Source organism: Pungitius pungitius, chromosome 20, assembly GCF_949316345.1.
Source record: "Pungitius pungitius chromosome 20, fPunPun2.1, whole genome shotgun sequence".
In the NCBI taxonomy this organism is placed as follows: domain Eukaryota; kingdom Metazoa; phylum Chordata; class Actinopteri; order Perciformes; family Gasterosteidae; genus Pungitius; species Pungitius pungitius.
The window spans coordinates 2,874,140-2,893,078 of record NC_084919.1 but is presented as its reverse complement, the minus strand read 5'-3'; the positions used below and the strand labels follow the sequence as shown (position 1 = coordinate 2,893,078).

The window sequence follows — 18,939 nt, the reverse complement described above, 5'->3', positions numbered from 1 at the left end:
CAATACGCTGCGGATGAAAGGAAGGAAGTGTCAACACCTCAGATCCCGCGCCGCAGAAAAGTAAAAGCATCTTCGCTAAAGATCAAAATGAGGACTCTTGAAGAGGATTTAGATCCCACATAATATTTAGGATTTCAGACCTAGTGCGAGGCGACCTTTGAAGTCCGCGCACTTGAACAAGCGACTCGAACCACGCCTGCAATTTACCACCTTACACCAAGTCTAATCAGCGCTGCTGCTAAACTCGGGGAATGAATTCCATAGTGTGCTATGTTGAGTTAGAAAGCTGATTTCCAACTGTGCGTACACGGTGCGCACACACACACACACACGTTGCATTGCACTCAGACGGCAACTTAAGGTGGCTTAAATTCACACCCAAATTGTTAATGCGTGATAAAGGACTTACACACTTGGTGAGACCACTCGAGATAAGGACCTGATGTGTAGTTTATATTTACTCTGGCAGGCTTCACCGCCTTGTTGACTTGTAAAATGCACGTCAACATCAACGTGCAAGGAGAGGAGGTGAACTCAAAGAAAACATATTGAGTATTTCGGGTATCAAACAATCAGCGACGCTCGCTCGGTGAATCTCTAAAAAAAGAGAAAAACATGTACTACATGCTTCAGTTTTTTACCAAACCAACAACCCGTTAAAGACACGACATCATGGTACCTACACGTCCACTTCTTTCATATCGTCCATAGGTCTGATCCAACCAAACAGACAGGGGCCTGGCAACATAGGCAAACAGATTGGTGCTTGGTGCATTGAAGTATAAGTGACATTACCTTTAGCCAACAGAGCCCCGCCCACTTTAAAGAATGCCAGAATGGCTTTAACTACGGACGGGAACGTTGAGATCCCCTTAGAACAAGAAGCTGGATCTCAACGGAACAAAGTTCATTGGAGTTCCACAAAATACCAGAGAGGACTCTGACTGGTATTAGTGACATCATTCACTTAGACTAATGGCATTAGCCAGCGTAACACAAGCCACAGGTATATATCACAGGTGCAGCTTTGTATGTAACGTTCCTTCTGTGTCCGGGAAGATTTATGATAATCCAGACGCTACCTCGTAATCTGACTTTTATAGGTATTTATTAATGCCTCACTATCACTTGCATAACATTTTTTGCATAGTTGGCAGGTTTGCCATCTGCTTCCAACTGTAGCTCTTGAATAATTAATTTAAAGGGAGAGGAGGGGTGGGGGGGGGGGGGGTACAGTAACTGATATTGTCCCGTGCTTTGGAACATTGTTCATCTAGCGTCCAGTTAAAGCAAGCGCGTGCACGCAGGGAGGGTGCACTCTGACTCTCTTCCTCCTCCTCCTCCTCCTCCTCTTCCTCCTCTCTCCAGCAGCCGCGCCTGTCTCCCTGAACCTCCCGTCTTCAGAACTCCTCTCTCTCTCTCTCTCTCTCTCTCTCTCTCTCTCTCTCTCTCTCTCTCTCTCTCTCTCTCGAGCAGACCAGCTGGAGAGGGTGTCTTAACTTTCCGAAGGCGACAACGTTTCAGTGGACTCTCGAAGGTAAAATCTCCATCAGGGAGGGAGACCTTTATATTAAAATATCTAATATTTATATATATATATATATATATATATATATATATATTAGAGAAGAGAGAGAACGAGCGGAGACCTGTTCAGCCCGAAATGATCGGCTCATTTCTTCCAATGAAAAAGTCTTGAGAATTTTCTATTTCCCTGGGCGACACCATCAGCATCCCGGCCACAATGTACGGGCGGAAAGAAGCGAGTCTTTGCCTCCTCCAAACATCATTTGGATTGTTAAAAACTCAAAGGTAGGACATTCATTTATGAAGAGCAATGCCCGGATCTTCAGTCCGCTATAAATAGCGCGCGCAGCGACGTGCCTTAAGGCTGCGAAACCCGTGAAGGTATTTTGTGTAACGACGGCTTACGTAGTAAATTGCCTTTTTACGCAGAATGTGTGTTCGGATTTACGCGCGTGTTCACGTGCGCGTGTTTTAATGGAGACAAGTGGCGCGGAGGGTCGCATCGCACGTCGATAAAGAGAACTCTGCACTCAGTTCCCACCTGCGACTGCGAGCGATTCTCCTCCTTCTCTTGGTCTTTGTGGTCCGAGGTCTTCAAGTCCCCCGGTGGGTTGTGGGCTGTTTCTCTCTCTCTCTCTCTCTTTGGGCGTCTGGTCTAAGAGAATATTAAATATTCATTAAGAATATTCCCTCCCTGTCAACAGATGTTGACCAAAAGGGGGTTTCAGGGGAGGGATTCAGTGTCCACATTTAGGGAATTAATATCATCCTCATTTCGATGCACGCAGTCGGTTGTTTGTTGAAGGTGTTGACGGTTATTAATACTGCGGCCAAGATTTAGCAGCCAGTACAAAATAAAGAAGCATCCAGCCAGGAGCGTATGGCGCCTCTCTCTAATGCATGCACGCGCGCACGCACGCACACACACACACACAGACTGCCCCTGGTGTCTGCAACAATTGGGAACGCACAAGTGGTGTCAGGTCTGACCCAGCTGCATTCCAAATAGATAGAGAAAAAAAGTAGCTGTTTTTATTTATTTATTCATTTATTTACAGTTTTAGCAGTTCTAAAAATATTTTGGTGTCTTGCCATCAGCTGGAGGCCACGGAGCCAGAGCCTCGCTTTAACAAACAAACCGCTGATGGCAACACTGTACATACATCATTGCATTATTCAAAACACACGTGGCATTTCACAAGGAGGGATTACACCACGAGGAACATCCGAAACACCAAGTCCATTCACAAGTGTGTGGACGGAGACGAGACGTCGGGTTCGGAGGAGTCCTAATTCCTCCGTGGAGGGTTCCTTGAAAGGGCTTTGGTGCTCCATCAGCTCCACGGACAGGCCGACACGGGAGCAGGCCTCAGATTAATTCCCAGTGGATTGAGACGCTTGACGCAGACTCCTTTGATGATAATAGTTCATAAAAGGATCAGTCAACACGGTCATAAGCCCATTACTCACTCCATCCCTTTCTGTTCATTAATCTGCTGGTGGACCCTCAGGACGGGGGGGGCTAAGGTTCACCGGCAAGTGTCCCTCAGGGGGGGACGCGTTTGCATTTCCTGCACTGAGCTCTCGGGGGGGTCATCCGGGTTCGGCAACCACACGTGGCGTCAATTCGCACGCCGCTACCGGAAGGAAATGGCAGAGCGAGAGAGAGAGACGCGCCAGGTTCGGGGGCCAACAGATAAGACGCATTGGTATTCCGCCGCAATTCCTGGTCCGCGCGGGGGCCCCCCCGGGGGCTCCGGGGGCGATAACACTCGGCCTCGTGGGGTCAGAGGTCCCGGGGTTTGACTGGCAACGTGCTGACACGGGGATATCGAGTGTGCTGACTGGGGCCTGATAGGAAAGGGGGGGGGTGGGGGGGGGTATCGCCGCGGCCGACATGTTAGCGGAAGCACACAGGCCCCCCCGCGCTTCTTCAGTCACAACGGATCTCGCCCCCCCCCGACATGGCCGAGTGCGATCAAGCGGAGAATGCCACATGAGTATTATCCCTCTCTCTGCTCCACCCTCTTCTTCCCGCCTGCCCGTCTCTGGTCTGCAGCGCTCTCAGCCAAACACCTCCACCACCCACCTCGCAGCGCGCCGACGTTTACTCACAGACACACACCGAGGCGCACAAAAACACCCGCAAACAAGTAAACACGCGCAGAACGCTGATTATTCATGAGATTCATGTTTCCCGTGACTCTGCAATGACGTCCTCACTGGAAATAGCTCATTCAAACCTACATTTGAAAGCCCCTCCTCTCTGCACACCAGCAAATAGGAGAAGCAGAGCGTTTGCATCTCCGAGCATCGGCTAAATGACGACAAAAAGCTGACCGAGGAGAAAAGAGAATGATCATTTCGCTGCGAGGCTCCAAACGCTGGGAAAATCTTCACCTGCTTTTGGAACCTTGACATCGTGTCAAGTGTTGTTGAAGCAACATCTGTTGGAGCTTCAAAGTTCCACCATCGACGTCTCGGAAGTCGCTCGTCTCACTTGATCGCGATAATGACTCGCGTTCCCTGTGATTTAAGAAAAAAATGACTGACGTTCTAAAAAAAAAACTCACGAGGTCGCGTTGAGTTTTCTGTGACACCCGGTTTGGAACCAATTAAGAGGAAGACGCACTATTCGTGCCAAACGAAATGAAAATTCCTCAAAAAAACAAAACCCCGGGAAAAAAAAGGGCGATGAGAACGTTGGTTGACTGTCAGGTGCTCGCTGAGCTTCAGGAAGCTCGGGAGCAAGGGAAGAGAGAGTTTGGAGCTAATGAGGTGACTTTGTGAGGGAACCTGAGATGCAAGTGATTATAGCAGCTGTGAGAGTGTTCTCACTCACCAGTGCAGAAAGAGCTGAATGTCACGCAAAGTGTACCCACGTAGTCAATGTCATTGCTCAAAATAAAACAGGCCCGGGCCCATGGAATGATATTTCTCAAGATGGGTCGGGCAGGGAACGCGAGAGCATGAGCCGCCGTGGGCAGACTGATCTCCCCACAGGCCGGGGCTGGTAATGAAAGATTGAACTGGGAGGGAATCTGTTATTAGGAGCAGTGGGACAAGAAGCACACACTGCAGGTCATTGGCCAGTCGGTCTGCTGGGAGGTTACTCTGGTACGGTTCCATAACATCATGTAGTGTGGAGCTTAGGAATTTGCAATGAGGGGGGAGATCTCGATATTTTCATTACTCATCCTGAACGTGAACCATGCTCTTCCTTTTTTCAATTAATGTATAACACGCAAATCGAAAGGATAATCATTGACTCAATCTTTGTTTCTCACCATTTTTAACCAATGGATAAAGGAAAATAAATTCATATTCCACAAGATGATTAATGCACATGTTATTAACCTGTCTAACAACAAGTTCTTATCCGCATCCCATCACCACAATGCTTTTTGGCATTATGTGTAATCTTGTTGTCCACAATTGGAATATACTCTCTTAATAATTTGGAAATAGTGCAGTAAGCCAGACATGCATGATTGGGTTCGGGACCCCGAGAAATAATCAAGAAATAATCTGCTTTGGGTATTTCTGTTACAAACAAAGATGAATCAGACCAAGGTTATTTTTTGATCTGAGTCTATGAGTAGTAGCGACGAGTCCTTGGTCCTAGCCTTGCAAAAGGTGTCCTCTGGTTCAGAGACAAGATGAACACTCTGCCGTAGGGGGGAGCATCAGAACTATAAAGATCGATCCCCTACTAAAGGCCCTATTTGGATGGTTATGTCTCTTTACTTTGTATTAATGGACGATTTCAGATCATTTATGGTCACAATCTCTTGTCTTTTGCTAATAATACATTAGAAAAGGTACATTTTTTGAAGCATAATGGTCATAAAGAGGTCGACCGAACATAACTTTAATAATAACAACACAAATCTGACTTGAGAGTAGATCTTGGTGCAATAATTGTCTAATAGACGGGAAAAGATTACCCACTCTAGATAATGCCCCCATGAACACAGTGATCATCTGATCACAACTACTGAATGCTTGTGTTACAATTTAACATTTATCAGAACTTAATCCCCGTCCTTCAAATATTCAATAGTCGATTTCCACTTCCATTATCGAGTCCTCCATTCTAATTAAGAGGTCAGTCGCTCATGAGATTTAACATATTCGTCACCATTACGTGCATTCAAATTAGGTTGGTTCGGCCATTTCCAATGGATGACACTACACACATACAAATATTATGCCAAGTGGCCTAATGTGTTAACGATGCTAATTCCAGCCTTTTATTAACTTCTATATGTTCGCCTGGTTCTGGTGTCGGAGAACTCAAGTGATCCTTATCAGGCTGATGACTCCTCGATGACACCTAACGAGCAATAATAATCTAATTATGCTGTAGTAGATGGCGGCGCTTTATGTATTGCTGCTTACCCCGTGGTGCAGTTTGTGTGTGTGTGTGTGTGTGTCTGTGACTTTATGCGTGTGAGTGAGGAAGCAAATTAAACCTAATTGAATCATCTTCGGGGTGCAGCGCTTGGCCGCGGCGGGGAGGCTGTAAAAGTTGATGCTGCCCAGGGAACGGCGGCTGAACCCTGATCCGACGCCAGCGAGCGCTTTGGCAAACCGTCACCGGCTGGTAGATGTCGAATCAAATCATCCTTCCCTTTTAACCAAATGTTGAGCCTGAGTTTCTCTGTGTCCTCCCTTAGGTCTCTGAGCGCTGAACGCCGTTAACTCCTACGCCGACATCAAGGGCCCGCCATCGAGGAGCCCCCCCCCCCCCAAACCCGCCGCTTCTGACCTCACCCAGAAGCTCCGCCCACTCACCCCTTTGGCCGCCTGTTGCTATGGAGAATCTCAGTGAGCTGCAGAACCCGTTGTTGGACAAGAACAGCAAGCACATGGTCAACGGTTACGGGGGGGACTTCCCTAACAACCAGTACCAGGAAAACATTATCAATTACTTCGCTGGAGGAGGAGGAGGAGGAGGAGGAGGGGGGGGGGGGAGGAGGAGGAGGGGGAGGGGGTAAGGTGAACAACGCCAACGTGGTGAGCGCGGGCGGCTGCAACACCAACGGGAAGGTGAAGTCTCAGCAGCTCTTGGACGCCACCTCGCTGCACCTGGCGGTGGAGGCCTTCTACCGGCCCAACTTCATCCTGTACAAGGAGGACGGCGGCAGCATCAAGGCCAAGGAATACAAAAGCGAGTGCTGCGAGACCACGTTCACCGAAAGGAAAGCCAAGGAGGCGTCCAACGGGGACGCGCCCGCCACCGAGGACCCGCAGGCGAAGCTGCTGGAGGACGGGGAGCACGTCAAGATCCAGACGGTCTCCTACGAGGTCGAGGAGGAGGAGTACGTGGAGTACGAGGTAAGGCGGGGAATCGTGACGGGGGGGAAACGACCCCTCGAAGGACATTCGCTGAACAGGCGCGTGTGTTGTGAAAGTCCTTCTCCAATTAGGTCGTTCAAATTAAAAGAAAAATGAAAATCCCAAATATGTAGCACTTAGCTTTGAGTTCTACGCTCGCAACATCATGCAAAGCAGTGCAGGGACCTTCAAGGGCGCTATAAATCCCAAAGTGGCTTTATTTCTGTTGGGTAAGACTCTTGATGGCGGTTGAGGTCCTTTTCTCCGGGGAGGTCGGGAGGGGGAGAGCCGATGGATCCCTCCCCCCCCCCCCCCCCCCGGGCGCTGGCGTAGAAGGCAGAGTGAGTATTTGCACACTCACACTCATCAAATGGATCAGACTGACGCTCTGCTAACCACAAATCCCATTTGATCCACTGACCTTGGCCTCCATACCGAACTCAAGTCAAATTCACCCCCCAGGTAATAAAAAGAGCATTAACCACGCTGGCCTCGCCCAGCGGTATTAGGTGCCACAGTTGTTTTTTCCCATCCAACTCATAGCTCAAAGAAAGCCCTCTAAAGGATTTAAGGGATCGGACGGGCGGGACAGGTTGTCGAGGACGACCACTGTCCCACAAAACCAAAACGAACCGACCGCCACGCCGCACCCGCGAGTTCTACTGGAGGGAACCTGGGCCGCCGGGGGGGGGGAGGAGGGGGTACGCGTGGCAGGCTGAGATGTGCAATGTGCAGTACCAAAGAGCAAAGGCCCCAAAGGCATCGTTTGTGTATAAAATGAATGCACTTTATGATGCAGTAAAGAAGCACTCATTCCAAACGGCATCATCAGCCGCTTCAGTTAGTGGTCGAGATACAAAGAGGAAAACACACAGCGGGGCGCGTTGCGCAGCAGTGGAGCCTTGACACCACGCATTGAGTTCTCTGCGCAATAATATGAATTAGTCTAAAATCGAGTGACTAAGGTTCATGTTTAAAAAAAACGCATTGATCATGTGCTTGAGCGCGTCGGATGCTTTGATGAAGATTTTCGGTCAACTCACAGCTTACACACACGTGTGCAGCTTGCAGAACAGCTGGGCATCCGAGGGTGAAGTGTGCACCACACAAAGAGGACAGAGGAATCACCCTCTTTCGAAGACATCGATCCGCAGCAACGACTTGGCTTCATTCTAAATGTGCTCTTTTTCATTGGATGGAAGATTTTTGGGATGCTTTATTACGTTTCTTTTTTACGTCATTGTGGTTACAAGTTGTCTTGGTACCACGCTACAAGGCACATCGAGAGGGGTGATCGGGAAAATAACCTCAAAAGTATCAAGCACTTCTTCAAAATGGTGTCATTGATCATTGTGTCCTTCAGTGCAAATATTCATCGCCGCTTAAATAAACTGTGTGAAACTGGCTGAACTGAATTTAGCTGCAGCCCTTTTCGGCGTGACGGGGCCTTGGGGAGGGGGGAGGGAGGGGGGGGGGGCACATCGCAGGAAGGTGTGTGCGTGCATTTGCCTGATTCAGCCAATAAAAACGGTTCAGCACGAAGAGAGTTTGGGGTCCAATCATTAATCATCTTGATCCTGCAATGTGAAGTGATGCAGACATTTCATTTCATGCGCGCTGTCATGTCAGCACTCATCAACTAGATGAAGATCCATATGCAACCTGCTATATCACACTTATTATTGTCAACCAGGATGAGGACTGGAGGTGAACTCAGAAGTATTAGAATTATTAAAATCATGTGCCGGAGGAATGCCACTGAACACAAGAAACGGAATCAAATAATAAGCCTTAGTTTGTCACAAATTCATTAAAAGTCATTAACTCCAGGCGGCACACGATGTGCTAGTTCTGCTTCCTCTGGAACTCGCAGATATTAAACGACCTGCCGTTTTCAGAACTAATCCCCAAAAAATAATAGAAGAGGGCTGCTGCGGCGGAGCAGAGCCTTTTTTGCTTTTAAATGGTTTTATTAAACATAAGGACAAACTCATCAATTATCAAAGCATCTCACAAATAGCCGCCGGCAGCGTCGACAATTTTCATCAAGGTGATTTCAATTTGTCTTTGTTTTCAAACTCCAAAAGATGCATTATAAGAAACAACGGGGAGATTTTAATGGAATCACTTGAGAGGTGCGCATTCCTCCTGTGATTCTCACTCACTCAAAGGCGAACCTTTTTATGGAAACATCTGATAATGAATCCTCCGTAAGGTTCACGTATATAAAAGAGCCTCGTTGTGCCTCCTACAGTGAGAGACTTGTTTGTCGAACCCCCCCGGGTAAACACAGTGTTCTCTTCCTCCCTCCCTGCCGAAGTGCCCTGGAGCAAGGCGCCGGATCGCCCCCCGCGCTGCGCTCGAGCACTTCTGCCTCGGGTGTAGAAGATGAAAGCAGCGAGAACTCGGCCCGTCCAATCCAACCGACTCTGTCCCCCCCCCCCCCCCCCCCCCTTTTAAGGTTCATAGACCTTCTCAAATGATGGATGATGGATTTTTTTTTCTTTTTTTCGAGATTTCAGTTCTGGTTGATTTGTTTGCCGTTGGTTACCGGTAACGATGGTGACTGAGTCTCTCCGGAACAGCTCTCGGATTTGAAGTGACACGTTTTGTCAACCCTGCAGACTTAAATTAGCCTCGTGGCTAATCTGGCTGTACGTCAGATGGCGTGCGCCAGGAGCCGCCTGAGAAGGGGCGAGTAGCCGCCCGTCGATCACCTTATACCTCGGGTCGGGTTAAATATCAATGAGTCAGGCGGACTCCGGACTCCAGACGCGTTTAAACTTTGAACGAGGCGTCTGCTACTCGAGCGGAAAGGAGGGAATTCGTGAGCCGGTAGACGGCGCGGCCTCTAGAATATTCTCTCCTGGATGCACACGGACCGAGTGTGTTTTCTCCCCCGGATGCACTCGGCCCCATTAAAATGGAAACGTGTCTTTTCACCTGTACAAGAAATCGCACTCGAGCTGGGGGATGCACCATTTTTTTTCTTCTCTTTCTGCCATCTGTTGCACCATCTCCAGTGATTCAAATGTGTATTTTCTGTCCAATCCATATTATATTACAAAATAATTTGAACATGTGGTACTGGTGCCACTAAAAATGCTCTCTGCTTGGCTTTTCTAATTGAACCTCCTCTCTATTTTCGGGGGGCAGAGGGGAGGAGGGGGTTGGGGGGGGGGGGGGGGGACACACACACTTACACACAGGAGTGCCAATGCTGCACGTGCGTGGGTGTGACATTAAATATAGATCAGTTTGATTTATTTAAAATAAAACACATCTCCAACCGCCCTCGGGCCTCCGACCTGTGCAGCCTTTTAAATGAAGGGCCCGGGTTGGATGAGGAGGAGTTTGCATCGGAGAGGCATTGAATCTACGTAGTAGTCAGTGCGCAGACACGTTGTTCCCTTCCCGAAAAAGGGTCCGGCCCCCGCCGATAAGAGCCTGTGTCGTGTGTAATCTTTCCCGAGGTATCCCAGTTCTCATTCAGCAGCAAATGACAAAAAAAAAAAAACGCATGTCCTGGAGGCCCCGCTCACCTCTGCTAAGCGGGGTGGGCATTCATCCCGGGGAGGGGGGGGGGGGGGGGCTTGGTGTGTGTCTCACCCAGAAATCCTCAGCTGCACATTGTGACATCTTAGTTCTGTATTAGGAAGAAATTGGGTTCCGTTGTTCTTGTTATCGTAGAATCGTGAATCGCAGGTTTTACATTAGACGATTTGAAAACAACACCAAAATCAAAGTCAATGTGATTATAGAATCCAAACAGTTCAAATTTGGTTTTTATTCGAGTAGAGCATCTTTTAACCCTCAAATCATTGAAGACATTGAAGCCATGTTCCTCTCTAGTCCCAACACTGAGAAGGAATCAGGGTGTAATCAATCAAAGTCAGTTGTTCTGAATGGCCTCACTGAGAAGATGTGATGAAGAGCATTATGTTTAAACTCAGGGAAAGTTGCACACAGTTTCTTACCCTTTCATTTTTACATCAGCTACTATTCAGAAGGCTCAAAAGGGCTGATTTAACCGGGGTGTTCAGGGTAAAGGACGGAACATGTTCAAGCTGTGTTTGAAACACTTCTCTTGGTCTTGAATGTAGTTCCTGAAAGTTAAAAAAAAAAAAAAAAACACCAAAGTAGCGCAGCATCGTCTCTCTGCAGAAGTTCCCCCGGGGCTCCCTTAATCCTTGCCTGAACGGCAGCTCAGGGAATTAAAAAGTTTTCAAGAAAACGAGAAGCTCGTGTAACGCAACAGGTTTGTTATGTAAATCCGAGCGGATTGAGGGGACTGTCATGTAATGACTGCTCATCAATCTTGTTGCATTCTTATGCACGTCTTATTCCAAAATGAGGCGGTTTTTTTTGGTGCCTCTCCGTTACCGCGGCGGGTCACCTTCTCATCGGCGAATTTAATCCCTGATTCCAGAGGTCCGCTGGTGCATTTTGACTTGTTAACGGGAGCACCGGTGCCGTAGCCTCGTTGCACCCTCCTGCCAGTGAAACAAGAGGGCCCCGGGGAGACAGGAGAGAGAGAGAGAGACACACACACACAAAATATTTTGTTCATTAATTCACCGCGTGTGACACATCCCCCCCCCCCCGACGGCCGTAAAACGTGTTCGGGGGGGGGAGACTTCCTCGTGACGAGGCTTTTATCATTGTGAGCACACACTCGGTGACTGAGTGGCCCTCCGAGGCTTTCAGAGTGGAGTCCCGGGCAGTGTGGAATTCGCGGGGTTATTATTAAGCGCAAGGGGGGGGGGGGGGGGGGAAACGCTCGTACTTCCCCCCCCATTATGGTGGCACTCAATCACAGCGGCTGGCAAATCAATGAAGCCTAAAGGAAAGGCCTTGTAGTCACAACCGGGGGGGGGGGCGAGCATTTGGGGCGGGCGTGGTCCTGGGTGCAGAGAGCATGTTGCACTGAGGGCCGCATTGGGGATGTTGTCTTGGAACCGCATCACGACCAGAAGACACTTGGTCCAAAAGGAATCCTTCGTCCTCCACCCGGACTGCAAATGTGCTGAAAATGTCCTTTTTTTGGTGGTCGTTTTGCATCTTTAATGGCGTTCGCTCATTGACTTTTGCGTTATGCATTCAGCCAAGTAATTGAATTCCCTTTGGTCGTGAAGTACTTCCGTTCAGCATCCAGAGCTCCACCTCTTGTGTGTCTGCGCAGTAAAGCAGTTCGTTTATTTGATTCCATCCGTTGTTTTCTCCATGAAACGGTTGAAAAGAGAATATTAATTTCTGTGGCTGCTTTAATTGGATTCAGAGCGCTCAGTAATCTGTGTTTGTGATGGGTAGTTTTTTTTTCCGTCTCATACATCACCGCCCAGCTAGCTGCATCGCTCCGATTTAAAGGATGTGTTTTTTTTTAATTGTACAGTTTCTATCGCTCACTGACTCTTCTGGTTATAATCTTCTTATTGCCGAGCATGGAAAAAAAGGAAGTGATTTATTCATGTTTTTCCCAATAGAGGCGGCAGGGAGTCAGCTTCCACAGAATAAATCTGCTTTCAAAAGCATATGAAAGAAACTAACCTACTTATTCCTTGTTATCTATCACAATTATGTTTTTATTTAAAATTATTGAGTGAATATTAATATTTTTCCAACATAACCTAAATGTGTCGCACCCATCCATCCAGATTCACTGGGTCTATCGGAAGTTACAACGTGTAAGATGATATTTATTTATTTATGTCACTGCCATGAGTAAATCATGGACCATGAATTGGTAAACATGTCAGCACCTCGCAAATAAAAACAAAATCAAATAAATAAGAAATGCTGCGAGGCGCGAGGGGCTGCTCCGTCCCAAGGATCATTCCAATCGTCCCGTGACCACCCGCCTGTCACACAGGGGGGGGAGTAAGGTATGAAAGAGTCACTCGACACCGGGACAAAAGACTGAAAGGTACAAGGGCAGATCTGTGGTCGGGGACACATTTCCTCTACGTGGCGGAGGCAGTGTGACAACAAATGAATTACACGAGGCCCGCACCTGCTTACGCTGTCACGGCTGAGCGGTGGAACCGTCCATTAGTTCTTCATTACCTGTCAGCCTGTTGCCACGAGTTGACGGGGATTCACGCCCCCCCGCCCCCCCCGCAAGACATATCTGAGCAGCGAGCAGCACCGTCATGCATAGTCATGAGGACGCGTCTGCGGGACGCACCGACTGTCAGCGCGCATGCTCATTAAACGTCAGGTACCGTAATGATAAACAACATAATCTTTCATTTCCATCACTTTGCCTGCGAATCCGCAGCCTGCCGCTCTGACCTGGGACTACTCGCCTGCACGAGTCCTTGAGAGTGCGATTTGAGGGGAAAAAAAAGATAACGCTGTGATGTAAATATTTAATGTTACCTGGGAGAGCTTTGTAGAGAGATTTGTGGTTTTCATCTGCTTCGGCTTCACTGCAACCATTTGAAAGTTTAATGATTCACAACCTTCCTGTCCGTTCAGACAGGTGTGCATGTAACTTCCTGTGATGTACATGCAGCTCTGCATGTAGCTTTCTGTGATATACATGCAGCTTTGCATGTAAGATCCTGTGGTACACATGCAACTCTGCATGTAACTTACTGTGATGTACATGTGGTTCTGCATGTAACTTACTGTGATGCACATGCAGCTCCGCATGTAGCTTTCTGTGATATACATGCAGCTTTGCATGTAAGATCCTGTGGTACACATGCAACTCTGCATGTAACTTACTGTGATGTACATGCAGCTCCGCATGTAGCTTTCTGTCATATAACTTTTTGTGATGTAGTACATGTAACTTACTGTACACGTACATGTAGCACTGCATGTATAGCTCCATAGCGCTTGCTTGAGCCTCTGACTGCAGAATGACAATATGTCTTTATTCTGCTCATGTGACCTTTTGTCATTTTTTGCATCCGGATTGCATTACGAACAGAACACAAACACATATCGATCATCGCGGCAGCGGCCCGGTTTTTAATTGATTCGTAAGCTTCTCGCTGTGACACCACAGACTTGCATTGTCTGAGGCGGCAGAGACGGATTAGAAAGTTTTTGCTTGCTCATTCACTTTGGAGGTTATTACATATGGGATGCCTATTTTCTGGATTAGATGTTTGTGTGTGTGTGTGTGTGTGTGTGTGTGTGTGTTTTCCACTTAACATTGGTGGGCAGGGCCCCCACTTACTTCAACTGCCCACCAACTAATCAATATTACTGTAAGGGCCACAGATTGTTGAAGATAATTAAAAATGTGTTCATCCCTCAAAGTTAATAAATTCCCAACTTTTACCTACCTAAAGTTACCTAAATTTAACTTTTAATGAAAAAAAACTGCAATCTTTGTTACTGAAATGAAACGGACTGCACACAACAGAACGACATCTTTTTTCTCTTTCAGTGAATGCGGATTCTTAAGAATCACCTCGACACAAATAAAGAGAAACTTTTCTTCTCATCTTCTACTAAGAAACGTGCCTCGGTCACCTTATTAAGCAGGATTTTTCTTGGTTGGTTCTCCAAGTTTTTAATTTAACAATTTAACAAATGACCGACTCATATTTAAAATCACCCAATGCTAAAAGCAGATTGTCATTTAATGTAACTATGTTCATGTGGTTAATATGTTATCAATGTAGTATTCATTCAACAAAGAAGTTTATAAATAAAAGCAAAATCTATTTTAGAGGAAAAACACCTGGACTAGACAAAAACAAGCCGTCCATTGTTGGTGCAGGGCGGAGGCAGCCTGCAGCTCTGCTGGATGACTCACGATGGCACAGCAGTGGAGGAAACACTCATCTTTGTTTTTCAAACCCAAATTCATTAGGTACACAACCACAAAAACACATGAAGAGATTAAGAGTGGTAAACCCACTGAAAAAAAAAACAGACAAAGTAAGACGTCGGATTTTCAATGAAAATGAAGGACGGGCGTTTTCTTTTTTTTTTAAATGGGATGATTGGACTTCCTGTTTTGCCAAATTTTCCCCCGTCTGGTATGATGAAATATTCAGCCTCATATTCTGTGATACAACAGCATATTGTCAGCCTTGATTTCTTCCATTTCTTCCTCGTGTTCCGCCCTCATGCCGGATCATCCTTCAAACAGGATGATGTGTGAAGGATGCAGCTTAATGGCTTCCATCGAAAACGGCGGCCTCAATCTGCGATGCCTTTTCATTGCAGCCAACGTTGGAAATAAATCTCTATTCTTAGTCCTGCCTTTGTTGTCGGGGTAAAACACACTCGATATGTGTTGTTTGGCCAAATGTGGCCATGAAAAAACAAAACGTTGAAATTGGTGGTGCACCGCGATTCAGCGTTTCACGAAGAACGGAAACAGAATGCCGATGTACGAGTGTCGGTGCTCTTCTGCTGGAGGCATCTCAGATTCACGTGAGGGACGTTGCGTGGAGCGTGAAATAGTTTCATAAAGCTTTAGGGAGGAGGGGCGTTTGATTCATAACTCTTTCACATTTAAAATGAAGAGTACCTTCAACCGTATCAACCGTAGCTTCTCTTTTTTTTTTTTATGCCATCTGTTGTTTGAATGCCAAACTGCAAAAATCTGCATGTCTCAAAACTAATGAGAAACTAATGGGCCATCTCAAAATGCCCATGAATACGAGCTGTGACATTATGGCGAGCGAAATGATCCGGCATGCAGAGACTCGTCAGTGTTGTGTTTCCCATTACACCAAATGGCTTTTTTCTCTTTCAGTGAATGCGGATTCTTAAGAATCACCTCGACTTGTACACAAATAAAGAGAAACTTTTCCTCTCATCTTCTACTAAGAAACGTGCCTCGGTCCACTAGTCCGTCTTCACATCAACTTCACCAACAATCGGACCTTTTTAAAACTTCAAACAGATGCACTGACCGCGTTGGGCCCACAGCTTTCGTTATCCGATTCTCACTAAGTCGAAGGGAGAAGAAAACAAACAAAAAATATGTGAGATGTGGGTCTGGCAAATAAATTAAGAAGGGCAAATAGTGAAACGTTTTTGGGAAGAACGCCCTTCAACCGTTGTTGCCGAGAGCTTGATTAGAAGATTGAGACAGCTGTTTGTATCGTGAAATTATGAATTATGAAATCTGACTGGAAACACTGGAAAACTGGCAAAATGACGCCACTCGATGGTAACAAACTCAGGCGACCAGCACCATTCCGTATACAAACCTAAATGTGAAAAAATGTGATTTTACGGGGTAATGTTCCAGAGTATTTTGTTAGTTACAACAAACTGTTACATTTTCACACTTTTTTAAGGCCTAAACAAACAACATTTGGGGCGATGGTAGCGCATGGAGTAGGATGCACTGGGAGCCGCAAGGTCGGCGGTTTGAATCCCGGCTACCCCATGGGCCTAGACACCGCCTAATTGCTCCCCAGGCAAAAAAGTAATGCATGGGTTATAATGCAATGTAAGTCGCTTTGGATAAAAGCGTCAGCTAAATGACATGTAATGTAACATTTGAATGGAATATCATATAAAGGGAAAGTTCACCCCAAAATTACAAATACGACAAAATAGATATTTCAGTTCATACTATTTGATGTACCTGAGCCTGGACACATCTGCCACATGTTTACTTTCTCTCAAAAATAATGTGATATATATATATATTGTGACGGGGCAAAGAAACACACGGCACAAGGGTCACGGTGAGTGCCCCGAATGGGCGGATTTTATTTGAGTGCGTGAGGGATTTTTCCCCTGGTGCTCGCTCCTCTCTCAGTCGCCTTCCCGGGGCGCGGTGCTGCGTGCGTCCGCGGCGTCCGTGGGAGTCCAAGGGAAACGAGGGATCGCGGTCACCCACTGCTCTCTGGGGGAAAATAACATAAGACTTGTTACTCGGGGTCCTGCGGGACATCTTCCTCCCCCCCGGTGTGTGCCACTGAGGCTTATCAAGCCCGCGCCTGATGGCACGCAGGTGTGGCCGCTCAGCCCGTGATGAGCAGGGTGCAGGTGTGTCTGCTCTGTTTCCAGGGCGACGCTGACAACGGCTCAGGACCTTGTGTCACAATATATATATAAAACAGTAAAAGGCAAAGTAGGTGTTATTGATGTTTGGGGTGAACCGGATTCCGGTTGTTTCCTGTCTGAATTTGTTTAGCTAAGTTTAGCATTACCATGAGAAACGGAGCCTGGATGTGTGTGTTGACCCCAGTTGTTCTCTGCAGACGGACTGCTCCAGCGACAGCGAGAGCGAGGACAACTTCATAGTGGTGCCACCGCGAGACCACCTGGGCCTGGCCATCTTTTCCATGCTGTGCTGTTTCTGGCCTTTGGGGATCGCGGCATTTTACTTCTCGCAGGGGGTGAGGACAGATGCACACACATGCACGCACGCACACATGCATGAACATGGCGCAGACGCCTCAAAGATCGCTGCGTGTCACAGCACCTTTCGGATGTGCATATGAATCCCTTTTAAAGCCTATTTGCAAAACCTACCAAAAAACAGGAGGTGATAAGAGAACAAAGGTAAGAGAGGCAGCCTTTGAACTAGCGGTGTCTTTTTAAGCGGATTGAACATGAACGCAATTACAGGTGTGGTTGCTTATTAGAGGTGACGGGCACTCGGACTCGCTAGAGAGCCTTACTCGAGCGGTTGTTTGAACAGCAGTATTTTATGGAAGAAATGCATGAAAACACTCAATGTTAGCTGTCAAGAAATTTAACCCACGCTGTAAAAAAAGATCCTAATTGTATGGAATATATATGTAACATCTTTACAGTAGTTTTTTAAAGGGTGTGCAAAAATCTGTTAAATTACAGTTTTTCTCTGCAGTACTTTTAGCTTTATTGAAGGTGTTTGGTTGTAATAATACAGGAAAAATCTGTAAAATAACAGTGTTTCTCTGTAAAACCTAAAAACATTCTGTTAATGTATGGTTTTCTTTGGTGTATGTTTAAAAGCACATATAAAGCACATGCTGCACACACGCAAACAGACAGAGGCTTTGACTTTACATTCTTATCAAATGCCCGAGCATTTAGCAGACTCATCTGCGGGGGTTGAGCAGTCCGAGGCAGATGAAGGCAGTCTGTGAATTATCTTGTCAGGAGCTAATTTGATTCTTCCTGGGTAATTACGGGGAAGTGATGGCTGTGTTTAGGGATGGATGGTTTTCTTGCCAATCTCCCTGCTTTAAAAGGTGGCGTCCAAAGGAGCTGTCAGGAGAAGATATAGTGGGAGTCCCAACTCGCTTCATTTTATAGCTCAATAACCCACTTCGCTGGGCTTCGCTTCATTCAATGGTTCAGTGAGCGTCCCCCACTAACTAAATTAATTAATTCTACAGGATTTAGCACAAGGATATTGCAGGTTTATAAACTGAAGTTTATGCAAGCAGGATATGTGAAATATCTGTTATATCTGTTATCCGCTACTTTTTGGTCGACCAAATCTAAAAACTTCTTCCCCAACTGTTCGTACCCTCATTCACCAGATGCATTATGGGACTGGAGAAGGGCGGCAGATTGAGCTGTGGAGAAAAGTTTGGAATTGATAACACATCAGCTGGCCCACTTACTCCGGGGGGGCACTCTCAAACAAACAGCTTAGCGACCGTAATGGAGTCTGCGGACGGCCGATCGATAGTGTTTTTGTCTCTTTGGAAGGTCAGAACCGGTGAAAACAGAGCGAGCCGCTGCATGGACCCCCCCCCCCCCCCCCCCCCCAGGGAGAAAAAATATCGGCCTGCTTTGAGTTTGCCAAAAACGACATCTTCAATTAATTCTGTGTGACGTCTTTAAAGCAAATTGTGATTTGCTATTTTTGGATGCAGCTTTTACCGCCCGCACGCACAAACGACTGATAATGACTAAAATAACAGGAATTTTTTTTAGTGTTTTGTTGAGACGCTGATGAATTTGTCTCTCAGCCCAGAGACATCTGTGCAGGAGGCGCAGCGACTTTTCAGGTTTTAACAAGACTCGAAAATTCGAGAATTGAAGTCGTGTTACAGCGCACAAGTCATCGTAATGGCTAATTCCTCTTTAATCAATCTGTACGCGTGTCTCTGTGTTGGAGGTGGAAAGAGACACGCAGGAACTGAG

The 18,939-nt window shown here is 46.8% G+C and overlaps 1 protein-coding gene across 1 annotated transcript; it reads left to right on the top strand.

Annotated features, from left to right (window-relative positions):
• The first annotated feature begins 1,371 nt into the window (after positions 1-1,371).
• Positions 1,372-18,534, top strand: syndig1l (synapse differentiation inducing 1-like). The gene is given in 4 exon segments (XM_062559745.1): positions 1,372-1,537; positions 6,207-6,491; positions 6,493-6,867; positions 17,058-18,534. Coding segments are annotated over 3 exon segments (765 nt in total). The 5' UTR covers positions 1,372-1,537; positions 6,207-6,344; the 3' UTR covers positions 17,301-18,534.
• The last annotated feature ends 405 nt before the right edge of the window (positions 18,535-18,939 follow it).